The sequence below is a fragment of the Ceratotherium simum genome, chromosome 1 (genome assembly GCF_057802395.1).
Source record: "Ceratotherium simum simum isolate JZ-2026a chromosome 1, ASM5780239v1, whole genome shotgun sequence".
Classification (NCBI taxonomy): Eukaryota; Metazoa; Chordata; class Mammalia; order Perissodactyla; family Rhinocerotidae; genus Ceratotherium; species Ceratotherium simum.
In genome coordinates, this window is record NC_141900.1 from 67,368,400 (window position 1) to 67,383,143 (window position 14,744).

Below are 14,744 nucleotides of genomic sequence, written 5' to 3' on the forward strand. Positions count from 1 at the left end.
CAAAAATAAACTAAAAACAAATGAACAGAGTCTGCCTGGGAGTAGGAGCCAAGTTTGGGTGGAGTTTTCGGCAAACTCCAGTTTTAGCTTTAGGAGATGTGAGACAACTATTGGTGAGTGTGAGCTATAAGTGGAAAGAGACGAGGAAACCAGTTTTCACCAGTTTATCTGGGCCTGGTGGATGGGCTCCTCTCTCATTCTTTGTGTGACTCCAGTGACGATTTAAACTATTTGGCCATTCATTTTAAACATCAGACTGGTGTTTTCTCCATGGCAACTTCGTGAGGCTTTAGGTCAAAAGGTAGCCGAGTTTTATAGGGTTCATATGTAAGCTAAGCTTCCATTAAAAAGTACAATAGACTGTATCCATTTCTGATTCATAACTAATTCTTTTTGTTATTGTCATAAAAGCCTGGATTTAGAGAAATTTCCAGGTATTTTTATATGCAGATAGCTGGACTGGGTGGAGAACACTTAAATATTATTTTCTCAATTCCAATGTTGACAGTGGGAAGATAAACAAGACTCTCCCTTCTGGAAGGCTGCTTTAGCCAGGCTATCTCTGGACGTGGTCCAGGTGACAAAGACAATAGCAACTGTAGCTGAGGAAAGAGGGGCTGAGGAGGGGGCTCAAGAGGCCCCCGACCGCTGGAAGTTTAGGGACTGTAGGAAAGAATAACAGGCACATGATTGACATCTGAAACAATATATGCCACATTTCCACATGGGGAGGGCTTCTTTGGTTCTTAATCATTTCCCCATCCCATAGTTATGCTCGCAAACAAAGGGACAATGGCTAAAGGGAGCCATGTTACTGCAGGTAGAATAAAAACAGCAGGTAAAGATTGGGAGTCCTGGGCCAGGAGGGCCCTTGCTCACCAAATTACTCTCTGGTACATTATGACACAAGGTTCCATGTTGACCGATCCCACCACTTTTTATTAATGTGTGGCTTTGGTCAAGTTTCTTAACCATCTACTTAATCCTTAGATTTCTCAACTGCGAAATGCAGAAGATAATATCACCTACCTCACAAAGAGATGAAATGAGAAATCGGTATATATAACACTTGGTACAGTGCTTGGCATTAAGTAAATGCCTCATGAAGGTGACCTCTCACTATCTCTATTATTGATACTGTTAGTATTATTACACTGACAGGATTAGCCTAATATTTTTTACACGATTAAACTTGAAAATCTACACCTAAACTTGAAAACGCATCTCCTTATAGTCACAAATGATTCCTGCATAAACATGAGTACGATTTCCTGAAAGTTGGTTATTTTTCCAAGCTTCTTCTCTACCTCTTTAATCATCCCAATCTCCTAAATCTTTAGAGTTTGGGCCTCTTGCCTAACACTCCAAAAGGAGCTGGCTGTTGATCATTTCCATGAATTCTTCCTCCAATGAACCCTGTAGCTCTGGATTGAGAGTTGTGTTTTGGCACATCTATCTTATATTACCATTATTTGTACATTTGTCTCATCTGCCCTACTTGGTTGTAACTGACTGCAGAGATGGGACAAGCCTTATTTAAATCTATAGCATCTATAGCATCTTTGCTTGATTAGGTAGTAAGTATTCAATAAGTACTTTTTAAATGAAGGAGTAAAGATGATAATCAAATAAATTATTCATGGTATGCAATGTCCTCCATCAAATTAAAAATATGAGGTGCTAAAACTAGAAATGGCTGTTCCCAGGCCCTGAGTCAACAACCGATCACACACAGCAAATTGGGTTTGTGTGTCACTCAGACTCGCCATGCGTTGTCTCTGCCTTCAAATCCTGGGCATTAAAACCAGAATGATTGCAGGACCTTGAGACTGCCTATTAATTTTAGCTATTACCTTTATAAATATTACTTTCTGAGAGTAAATAATTACTAAACTTCTTTGTCACTTGAATCAGAAAAATTCAGCGATGTGTTTGAGTATTTTCTATCAGATGTCAACTCTAGAGGTCCTGCAGCAAGAATACTCCCTCCTTGCCAGCACTGATAAAATACAGTTTGCATTACATCCTGCTGCGTGATAGACTCTATATCAGTAGTGAGTTTGTTGCATGTCATTCATGTTCTATAAGCAATTCCTAATAATTCTCATTTCAACATCTTGGGAGCAAGCCCCATCTCCTGTTCTTTCCTTACACAGATATATTGAAACGTTTGAGGATGTGCAAACATACATACCCATTAGTGGAGTTCAGAAATCCAGTAACGCCAGAGAGTTGGGGCCAGTCGAGCTCATCAGTAATAGCTGTTGGTAAATTCAAGAAGGATTTCTAAAGAAAAAATAAAGTGGTAATTATCAAAATGGTCATTTGTTTTCTACAGGTAATAAGATTATCCATTGCTTAGGTATTGTTCTCTATCTGTCTGTCTGTCTCTCTCATCCTCTCTCTTAATCTCTTTCTTAAAAGGCTTTTGGCATTTAAAGCATATGCCTCTTAACTTTCACCATCGTCAGAAAATTCGCAAAGATCAGCATCACTCGTGAACTGGCTTCCATTCAGCTTTTGTGAAAGAGGCAGAATGCATGGCAGCCCATAGTCATCCTTCATTGAAAGGGATGCTTCAGTAGACTGGTAAACTTTCCACTCTTTTAAATTTGCTGAGATTTTCTCCATATTTTAGTTTAGGTGTTCATGAAATCAATTGCTTTAAAAGTAATAATGGCCAAGCCTTCAGCAAAAATGTCTTGCCTGAATTCAAAGCCTTGCCCTTAGTCAATAAGGTGGCGCCTCCTGACCTCCTTAGGGGTCTCAGACACCTTTGAAAATCTAATTATGGTTTGTCCCCTCACAATAACGCACATATACTCAAAAATGGCCTATGATTTCAAGGGGTTCACAGACCCCCTGCAACTCTTGCACAGACTCTAGTTCAAGAGCTGCTGACATGAAGTGTTGACAAAATTAGGATTCATCTGAACCACATTACTATGGCTTGTGCAAAATCACGAAAGAAAAATGTTGCCACCTATGTCCCCTTATTGTTCCTTTTATAAATGACCTCTGGGATAAACCCCTCCTCTGGTCTAATTTCTAGATAAAGCTTATCTAGACTAATGTGTTTGGAAAATGGCTGCCATATTTAGCAAATAAAAATACAGGATACGCAGATAAATTTGAGTTTTAATAAACAAAACGTGGTATATACGTACAATGGAATATTATTCAGCCTTAAAAAGGAAGGAAATTATGATACATGATACAACATGGATAAAGGACATGATGATAAGTGAAATAAGCCAGTCACAATAAAGATAAATACTGTATGATTTCACTTATATGAGTAGAGTTGACAAACTCATAGAAACAGGAAGTATAAAAGTGGTTCCCAGGGGCTGGGGGGAGAGAGGAATGGGGAATCGCTGTTTAGTGGGTATAGGGATTCAGTTTTGCAAGATGAAAAAGTTCTGGAGATTGCTTGAACAACAATGTGAATATACTTAACACTACTGAACTATACATTTAAAAATGGGCAAGGTGGTAAATTTTCTGTTATGTGTATTTTACCACAATTAAAAAAATAAATATGATGGGGCCGGCCCCGTGGCTTAGCGGTTAAGTGCGCACGCTCTGCTACTGGCGGCCCTGGTTCGGATCCCTGGAGCACACCGACACACCGCTTCTCCAGCCATGCTGAGGCGGCATCTCACATACAGCAACTAGAAGGATGTGCAACTATGACATACAACTATCTACTGGGGCTTTGGGGGAAAAAAAGGAGGAGGATTGGCAATAGACGTTAGCTCAGGGCTGATCTTCCTCACACACAAAAAAAAAGAAAATGAATTTCAGGTACACAAGGAATAATTTTTAGTTATTGTGTACATTGTGTGGGACATACTTACACTAAAAAAATTACTCATTGTTTATCTGAAATTCTAATTTAACTGGGTATCCTGTATTTTACCTGAGAATCCTTGTTTGGATAAAAACTCTGAAAGCCAATGTTCCCTTTTTGCCTTGGCTGACAGGAAACCTCAATGCTTGGCTGCAGGGGGCAGTTTCTCTCAGGTGTGTAGTGTGATCTCTTCCATGTGTCCCTGTGTTTCTCAACATTGACAACCCACGCCCCCTTTGGATGAACATGAAAACCTTGAGTTCTCCTTTAATGTTATCTTAAAAAAATAAATTAAAGGTAAAAAATGTCTAAAGATAAATCACATCAAAGCAATTGTAGCATTGAGTATGATTTTACAAATGGCATACGGCCCTGCCCCCTGCTCGCTTTGTCACCCACGATGATCCTCGCCCTGTCTCCTAAAGAGAATCTGACTCCAGAGGCTGTGAAGGAAGGAAAAGCCACACTTTTCTCTCACTAACCACTTGAAAATATATCTTTTTGTTTCCTTTCTGACTACAAAGCCATACATGTTTGTTACAAAAATTCAAACATTATATTGATTTACATGTTGAAATGAAAGTCCCCCATCACCTCCCCTCAAGAGATAACTGCTGTTAGATAAGCACTGTTAACACTGTGTGTCATATGTTTATAATGGAATCTGCCATGATTCTCTAAGCTTGGAAAAATTCAAAACTCAAGTAATCTTCCTACTATCAGAGTGATAGAGAATGAGTACTCAAAATAAATAAAATAAAATTTATATTTCTCAACTGTGGACTATTACTGGTTGAATTGTGTACCCAAAAAGCTATGTTGAAGGCCTAACTCTCAGCACCTCAGAATGTGACCTTATCTGTAGTAGGGTCATGGCAGGTGTAATTAGTTAAGATGAGGTCATACTGGAGTAGCGTGGGTCCCTAAGCCAATATGATTGGGGTCCTTATAAGAAGAGGAAGGAGAGAAGCAGAAACACAGACACAGGGGGAAGGTCACGTGATAATAGAGGCAGAGATTGGAGAGATGCTTCTACAAACCAAGGAACACCAAGGATTTCCAGTGGTCACCAGAAGCTAGAAGAAACGCATGGAACAGATTATCTCTCAGATCCCTCAAGAGGAACCATTCTGCCGACATCTTGATCTTGGACTTTTATCTTCCAGAACTGTGAGACAACCAATTTCTGTTGTTTTAAGCCACCCAGTTTGTGGTACGTTGTTATGGCAGCCCTAGGAATCTATGACAAGGCCTGAATTGGACAATTTGCTTGTAGTTCTTTTTATTCAGGAGGCCAAGATATGAACACTTCTGCTATGTTGATGTACTTCTCAAAACAAGTCATATCGCAAACAAATATGTTCACACATAGCAGTTATCCTGTGGTGCCTTGCACTATTTTCCACGGCTCTGCGAGCTTCCTCCACTCCCCCTTTCTCAATCACCTCCTCCTCCACATGCAAATCCCAAGGTCCTTATCCTTATTCTTATCCCAAGTGTGATTTCCAGCACAGTGAGGGCTGGAAGTGGGAGGAGGGTGGTCAGGAAGGATGGCTTCTTGGAGACGGCTGTATTAATTACGATTTATAATTAATACAAAGGAGTAGAAACAAACTCATGGAGAGGAGGCTCCCAATAGGTCTCAGAGGACCATTCAGTTCCAGTGACTGGTACTTGTCACCCCTTAGCAGGAGGCACCCGCTCATTTCTGCTCAAAACTCTGCCATTACTGTGACTCAGCTACTCTCTATTTTGATTTCTATTTCTCCTGCCACTATAAATCAAATGTTTTCTCTGTTTTTTATCTTATTTTTTTCACTAGGTCTTTCTGCTTATGTGTGTTTGCTGTAGGATTTGAAAATATTCAATTCTGCTAGAGAAGACAAGAAAAACAAATAGAATGGATGAAACTTATAAGATATGTTAAGCCAAGATAGTGAGTAAGCAAGTGGCTTGTGAGATCTAGGCAGAATTTATGAGCTGTATTAAGTAAGTCAGCAACCTGTAAAACATGTTAAAAATTAAGAGCGATACAACACTCCCCCACACCAATCTCTCACCTTTTTCTCAGTCATCCGCACAATGATGACCCCAGATTTGGGAAACTGGGTATGGGACTAGGTTTTTGATTCTGATGGGCCTGCTCTCCCTTTCACAGGAAGGAGTTAGACAAGAATTCTGCTGGCATAGGAAGTGTGTCTGATGCTTGCTGCAGCCTGGAATAATAACGGAGGGGATGCTTGTTCTGAAGTGTGCCAGCAAAGTAGGGAAAAGGCTTTGCTCTAGGAATCAGGAGACCTGACTTCTGCTTGTGGCTCTACAAACACAGTACAACTCCATGGTTTGGATATCACACATTAGATACTCCATCCAGCCCCCATTCTCAATCAGGGGAGGGTGATAAAATTCTTATCTCCTGGATGGGGGAAAAGGAGATATTGAGGGGGGGATAGGACAGTTGAGAAAATGGCCAGCAACTCTGTGTTGGGAAGTGGGGTCTCCATGTCCCCAGCGTCCTCCCAGCTCAGTCTCTCTGGATCAACCTAAAGAAATGGGTGTCAACTATCTGGGAGAATCCTGGACTCCTTGCTGCTCTCCAAGAAGCCCCAACCGGCCCTGGAATCATCCTTATTAGGATTTAAGCTGGTGCTGAATCACAGCTGGACCAGGGTGGGTCTGTATCCCACAGCTGGAGCCCTGGAAGGGCCAGGAAGGTCAGCTGCATAGGTTTACCCTGGTTATTTGATTAACCTTGAAATAACGCGTATCTGTGTTTCCTGGTTAAATGTTTTAGACTCCATTTATGGTGTTGTGGCGAGGTTTTACTACTCCTGGCTGTGCAAAATCAGGGAAGATGTAGCTTTACCAGTGTCTCAATTTCAGTATCTCTGATGGCTGTAGAATATTCCCCTATCTACTTCTACAAAACTATTGGGAGGATCAAAAGACAGAAAGAGAAGCAGGTTGACACGTAGAAGCCCCACACTATGTAATGTAATCTTGTTTAGGACAGATCAGCTAGTGTCCCTTTCTAAGTAGATTGTCCCAGGTTTAAGAGGAGTGAAGTTTATTGCCAGATCAGAGAAAAGATTTGAGCAGATAACTGGAAGCCTTGACATATTTTTTCTTCCTTAGTAAATTTGGTAGATAAAAATGAGAAGTACCAGCCATTAATAGCAAATGTTTTATAGACCCGAGCAAAAAGAGAATGTTTAAGTCATATCACATTAAACACTAAAAGCCTTATTCATGCAACATTATACCCAAGATATTTCAGGCATTTAAGGCAGGAAAAATGCAAATTAAGATCTCCCTCATCAACTCCTGCTTATTCCTCTTGAGCATTTATATTCTCAGGAAACTTATCTTAAATGTACCTTAAATGTACATATGTGGAAAGACTTAATATTCACCAAGAAAAATTTTCCAAATTTGTAGACAGCTCCAGAAACTCAATGAGTAGTAAGTCAAATATTGCTTCAAATTTTCTTCTGATTTTATCAATACTATCTATGTGTTTTTTTTTTTTTTTTTTTTTTGTGAGAAAGGTTAGCCCTGTGCTAACATCTGCCAATCCTCCTCTTTTTTTGCTGAGGAAGACTGGCCCTGGGCTAACTTCTGTGCCCCTCTTCCTCCACTTTATATGGGATGCCGCCACAGCATGGGTTGCCAAGCGGTGCGTCAGTGCGCGCCCAGGATCTGAACCAGCGAACGCCGGGGCCACCGCAGCGAAGCACGCGCACTTAACCGCTTGCGCCACCGGGCTGGCCCCTATATGTGTTTTTATGTTATGATGGGCATGTGTACACTATTTTTGTGTAACGTTTTAATTTAACATTATTTTGTGTATGTGTGTATGTGCATTGTGTGTATTTCCACACACTGAGAAACCCCAGTGGTTCTCATTTTTAATGACTATTTAGTAAATATGATACTAAGGATTTGGGAATATTTTAAGCCCTAGCTTCAACAAGCAACTCATATTTGAGTTTCTTAAAGCTTTCTTAAGTGAGACAAAGAGAGTAAAAGACAAAGACAAAGACAGACATCCATCACACATTCTTCTGGTTCTGCCAGTCTTCCAATGACAAAGGGAATATTCTTGGTGCCTTTGTTTCACTGTTTACATTTGAGTCTTCCGCATCCAGCAACGCTGTGGACAATGTGCACAGAGTATTCCCTTTTCCAATGCTCTTAACTGGGTTAGACCTAAATTGATTATTTTCATATAGTACAAAGGAACCTGGAGGAATCTGCAGCTAACTGCTGTTGGAAAAAATATGAAAAATATCATCATCAGTTAAACGTCTTGTTGTATTTATTTCCTAGGAACTAAACTCTCAAAGCAGACAGGTTTTGTTGTTTACCCAAAGAAGAAAAGAGCTTCTAGGTTGTTTTTGGATAATGGAGCAAGAGTCTCAAGGTCAGGGAATCGGAGACAATGGCTGTCTGTTTAGCATTGGGACCACAGGTCTCCCAGTCCTGCAGATCTGCCACTATTCCACCCGTCCTGCAGGTGGCGTAGGGGAGCCTTTCCTCTTGCTTTACTTCTGTCAATCCCACAGTGCCACCAGACTGCCTCCTGCCTTCTCAGGCCACCCTGCGTCTCAACCCCCCACTCCCCACTCCCTTAGCGCCTTTTCTTATGGTAATATCAAATTATGAAACTTTAAGAGCCGTCCTTGACCCTCACACAAACTTTCTTGCTCTGGTCCCATTTCTTTAGGTTTTGATATGTGAAAAAATCCTATACACGAAGGTATACCCATTCACGAGGCTTGAATGTGCTATGTTTCCCAGAAACTTTTGCATTTTAAGTCAGAGTAGGGGAGGGAACTAATATTGAATTCCCCTTATGTGCCAGCCACTGGGACAGGAAACTTACACAAACTGTTTAACTTCACTCAACAACTCTGTGAGGCAAGGATTAGTCTTTCTCCCTCTCTTCCTTCCTCACTTTCTTCCACAAACACTTTTTGAGCAACTGCCATGTATCAGATGCTGAATATTACTTCCAAAAAAGAACAAGTACCCAGGCTTAGGATGAACAGCAGTACATTAAATGACCATGCCTCAACATAATGAGGGGTATTGCAAAAGCCCTTTTTATGATGACACCTCCTGTCACTCGTTCTGGTCTGCGGAGGATTTCTGTATTTTCTGTTTGTGGAAGAATCCCTTACCCTGGGCAGTGCAGGGCCCAGGAAAACCATGGTGAAAAGAACTCAGAGGGAGTTTGCATGACTTGTCAAAGTCACAGAGCTGGTAAATAGTGGGGCTGGGATTTGAACCCAGGATCTTGTGGAACTAGGAAGGGAGAGGCTTGGAGGCAGCAGGGATCCTCAAGAACCTCAGCTTTTAATAGCCCACTTGTATCTGGTCCTTGCTTTTCCCTGAAGCTGTCAAATCTCATGGAATCACAAAATTGGCTAAGCTGGGTTTGCTAGTTGTTGAAAATGAGGCTTCCTGGTTACCTGCTAAGACAATGGTCTCTCAGACACTGCTTTGGGTAAAAAGTTCAGAAATCCACAGATAACTCAGGGGTTGCTACCATCTTTTCCTCCTCTGTTTCTCTATGGAAGCCATGCATAACTTATGAAGAGTGCAGAATGAGTATTTTTGGGATAAATACTGAAATGATATGTGACCCTACACAGACACCTATGTACACACTCCACTCACATATTCCCAGGGCCTGCTCTGGCTGACACACGCTGGGGAAAGGCAGCCACAGAGAACAACACACGCTGCTGACCTGGAGGTTTATCTTCCAGTAGGGCCCAGCAGATGAAGTTCTGGGAGAATGGGGAGAGAATGTATCATCTGTTTTCTGTCTCTGTAATCTCAGGCTTAACCAAATCAGGCAGCACTGTTCGCACAAGCGAATGCTTTGATATAGATAACTTCAAGAATGTAATTTAAATCTGAGTTTGATTAGTGAACTTTAGAATCCTATGTGCAGTGGGATGAGGATCCTATTGAGCTCCCTGGGGCCCTATAATTCATTAAACATGTGGAGAGAGACACACACAGAGACAGAAAGAAACACATCAAGTGCCAGCATGTCCTGGACACTCTGTTGACCATTGTACTAGGAGCTCATGAGTTCCTTCTTTCTGGAAGGATTTTCACAGTCTAGAGGGGCACAGAAAATAAACACTTCCCAGCTGGGTGACCTTGAAGGCTTTCCTTAACTCCTCTGTGTTTCAGTTTCTTTGTCTATAAAATGGACTAATAACAGCACCTATCTCATTGGGTGGTTGAGAGGATTAAAAAAGATAATCCATTCATAAAGTTTAGAGTTGTAAGTGCTCAATAAAAATTAGCTGTTAGTGGTATTGAAAGGGAAGTCCAGGGTAAGAGAAAGGACACCTATCCCACATGTGGGGGTTTGGGGAAGGAATATGGAAAGAAATGTTACCCAATATGAGTCCTGTAAGGTTAGTAAGAGGGACCCAGATCAAAAGGGGTGGGGGAAAAAGAGTTTAAGCATTGGCAATGCCATACGCAAAGCCCCAAGGCCAAATCCATCATATTATGTACAAGGAAGATCACAAACTCCCCTCTCAACAAACCCCCAAACACCAAGTATGCCAGTTATCTATTGCTATGTAACAAATTACCCCCAAATTCAGCAGCTTAAAAAATACTGCATACAAGTAGACCAGTAACAATAACTGCTTAGCTCCTGGGATGATGCCCATTCAAAGCACATTTAAACTTCAACTTGAGCTAAATAAGTAAGTTTCAGGGAAAAGGTATAGCATTTCATCTTTGACCCTATGCCATCCAAAAACTTATAGGGCAGTGAGAAAGTAGTCAAATCAAGAATTCTAGCAAAATATGACCAGCAAATATAAAGAGGACAGAATAGAAGGCAACAATCTTTCATCACTTTGCCTGAATATAGCTCTTTTTATTTTTATTTTTGTACCTTGTCAGCTCCTCTTATTCTCTTCCTTTCCCCTTGTCTATTATTTATTAGTTAAGCTGTAACCCCATGATTTATTTATTCAATGAGTGAGTCGAGGGATGCATTTACCTAACTACTCCATACCAAATGAAAATCCGTTGTGCAGTGGGACCTTTTCTATAGAATTCAATTTCATCCATCATTATTTCCAGAGTGATCGGAGAACCATATCCAAATTCATAAAAGCGAGAAAACAAGAGTTTAAAATGTTATGCTTTTACACAAAGATAATCACAAGTCAATTCTTTCATGGGGCTAGTGAAACAAATTCTTTCACAAACAGAAAAAATAACTCCTCTAAGGTCTAGAGAGGGGCAAAGAGGGATATATACCATAGATGTCCATCCTTTGGACACCTTCCTTGGATTTTGTAAAAGTTTGGTCATTTCTGAAGCAGCCAGACTGCCATTTGTCGAGGGTGGGGTAGTTTTCCTTTTTTGAGAGGTAACATCCAGTGCTAGACTGGAAGAAGCTCAAAGTCCACAGTCAAGCTACAGAGGTGAGAACAGGGGCAGCCGTCACTGGGGCACCCAATGACCAGGCCCAAAGGGCGCTCGCACTCCCCACTATTTTGCTCATAAAAAATGATCTCATTTTCTTCCTCTCCCCTCTTTCATCTTATACCAAGACGCTGTCACAAGCCCTGCTGCTTCTATCCTTCCAGCTTGCACGTACGATGGCCTTGGGTTTCTGCCGCAGCCTCTGACCAGGGTCCCTGCCTCCTCACTCTTCCCCCACCATCTTCAGCAGTGAATCTCAGGAACTTCTTTACAATATGGATCCTGTCTGGATAGGTTTGTGGTGGGGCTCTAGAATCCTTGTTTTTAATAAGTGCCCTAGATGGCTGCAGTGAACGGTCAGATTTGGGAAATGCTGCTCTACAGGCTACTGTAGCTATTCAGTGTCATCCTCCACATGGCACCACCCTTGGCCCCAGCCTGTTCTCACAGCCCCACCTCTCCCACCTCTCTCAACCACCTGCAGGCCCCTCAGACCTCCAGGCCTCATCACAAGCTCCTCCTCCTACTCCACTGTCTTTACTGATCAATTGCTACTGATTGGTCAAGCATTAGCTGACTCTCAACTTCCTTGACTGCCCTGGCCCTCCCCTGTGAGGCGCCCTCCTCCGGCTTTCCACACACTTTGCGCATGCTTAGCTAATTGCACCTAACATGCTAGCATCAGGGCAGAGCAGGCAAACTTTTTCTGTAGAGGGCCAGACAGTAAATGTTTTAGGCTTTGCAGGCCATTTGGTCTCTGTCGTGACTACTCAGTTCTGCCATTGGAAAAGTAGCCATTGACAATGTGTAAATGAACAGGCATGCTGTGTTCTATTAACACTTTATTTACAAAAAGAGGTGGAGGGCCACATTTGGCCCAAGGGCCATAGTTTGCTGACTTTTGCTCTAGGGTCTGACAGACTCAGCTATTATCTGGGTTCCATGTTTAACTGCATTATCTTGGGTAAGCTGGCTAACCTCTCTAAGTCTCCTTTTCTTTATCTGTAAAATACACACAACAATAGGGTCACTTCAGTATTAAATGAGATAACGCTAAGTACAATGTCTGGCATTTGGTAAACACATGGTAATATTTACTTAAGGTTATTATAATAATTGCGAGTTTACTTGTCTATCTTCCCAATTAGACTTTAAGCTCCTTGAGGCTAGAGACTGCTTTTCTCATCTAGAGCTCCAATTGTCTACCCTTATCCATTTGCTCTCTCTTTAATAATAGAACTCCCCAGTGTTATTTGGGCACATACTGCCCAGCCAGGGAGTGCACTTCCCAGCCTCTGCTGCAGCCTGGTGTGGCCATGTGACTAGGTTCTGGACGATAGGGTATGTGAGAGCATGATGTGTGCCACCTGTGTCAAGTTCCCCTAAAGGACGTGTGTGCCCTCACTTGGCCCTTTTTCTTTTGTAGAGATGGGAGGTAGCAAGAGTGGGAGTAGCTACCTTGGACCTAGAGGTGGAAGCTGCATGTTGAGGATGCTCTAAACGTCCCACAAGTCCTGGCCTACCTCCCTTTGGATTATTATATGAGAGGAAAACACATTTCCATCTTAAGTCACTGATTTTTGGGATTCTTTGTTACAGCAGCTGAGCTGATACATTGCTTAGTTAATAAATAGTCTTTTAAGAAGGGCTGACCCACCCACCCTTCTTGCTGGCTCTCAAATATGTTACCAGCATGAGACCATGACCTCTTTGCTCCTTCCTGATCCACTTTCTTTTGGGCTTTTTATCATTCAGGCTTTAAGTTTTTGGCTCGGTGACGCTGTCTTCTATTTCTGCCTCTGGAATCTTTGGATCTTGTGTTTCAAAATACTCCCTTTGATTTTCCTCTAGGATTTATATTTCAGCTCACCCCTCTGACCAATCCTCCAGCATTGCCTTGAGTAGGAAATCATACAGAAGCCAGTCTTGACCTAGTGCTTGGCAAGGGCTGGACTGGGTAATCTCCATGCTACTCATTCCTCCAAAGAGTGGCATGGAGGGAATTGGTTGAATAAACCAATGAATGAATGGTGTGTAGCAAGCAATTCCAAACATCCAAAATTATTTTTAAATGCTAGGATTTTCCTATTTCCACATCCCAACTGATCTGAGATTCTAAATGTTTCCTCTGTGATGAGTTCATCCCATGAGTCTCATTTTACTACTGAGGAACTTGAGGGAGAGTGAAGCAAAGTGGTAGATATAATTATCTGGAGGGCAAGAGATTGTACTCCAGTCTTAGCAGCAGTCTGGATTGCACAGGTGTTTACTGACTCACGCTGCCTCCCTATGCGGAAATCTCTAATGTGCTGCGAGAGCAGGTACATGGGCTGAGTAATTATAAATGCCTTTCAGAAGTACGGAGCTTAAAATAATTTCCTTTTGTAGTTTTTCATAACAACGAGTGTTTGTCTTTTTAATTCTTGCAGAAGGCAGTGAGGGCTAAGATCACTGATGTTTTCAGAAGAATGAGCTTGCAAAAGTTCCCTACTTTGCTGGCAGGTAAGAGACCCAGATGCTCACCTTGAGCAGGAAGAAAAAGGCATTGAACTGATCAGGACTCTGGGCAACAGCCCTTCTGACTTGTACCCGTGAACAGGGAAAGGGAACAGAAAATCATTCTGTCTCTTGTGGTCTGATTGCTGTTGGAGAGAATGAATTCACCACAGTGAACATAACTCTCTTTTTCTGACAGAATAAATGAGAAGTAACTAGGATTGAGGCTTCTCTTCTCACTGTTTAGCATCTTTAATCTACCAGCCTGCAAGATGTATGAGGAGCAGAAAATGTAATTTTGTCCAGTTTTACTAAACAAGAGCCTTTCTCATCTTAAAAAATAAAAATAAGAAAGTACTCTAACTCTTAAATATTTCTGGAGTTGACATGAAATTAGCTGAGGTAGAATTTCCATATTTTATATGCACCATGAAAATCAGCCTTTATGCTTAATGGAAGCTTTATGCTCACTGATAAATCCAGAGCGCAAAACAGGGCCGGTAGGTGAGAGTCAAGGTGAGAGCTCTGATACTGCTGTGCTGTCTGTGCTCTAATAAAGACTAGCCAAACCTGATCTACGAAACCACTTCAAAGAGACGAATGAAGCACATACAGGCTTGAAAGACTGCAGCCACTCTGCTCTCTGGTGAATATGCATTATCTGCAGCCAGGTTAAGGATTCATTTTGTCCTTGACACAGCACGAAATTCAATCTGCGCCTACTTACTCTACAGATGACAGCCTGCCAGGGGTCATGCTAAGATTTTATAATAGTACATGCAACAGTCTTTGCTAGCAAAATAAACATTTGGGAGATTATATTTCAGAGTCGCTTCTCCCTCCTCTCCCCTCCATCCGCAACCCATCATGCAATTCTGGTTCAGTGAAATGCAGCATTTAATAGTTTGGAAATAATTCCTAA

General features: G+C 41.7%; 1 protein-coding gene across 1 annotated transcript in view; it reads right to left on the reverse strand.

Annotated features, from left to right (window-relative positions):
* AOAH (acyloxyacyl hydrolase) overlaps window positions 1–14,744 on the reverse strand; it is a 188,646-nt gene that overhangs the window by 78,364 nt on the left and 95,538 nt on the right. Inside the window, exon 12 of the mRNA XM_004418824.3 lies at window positions 2,195–2,286. Coding sequence (XP_004418881.1) covers window positions 2,195–2,286 — 92 coding nt within the window. The remainder of the gene's footprint in view (window positions 1–2,194; window positions 2,287–14,744) is intronic.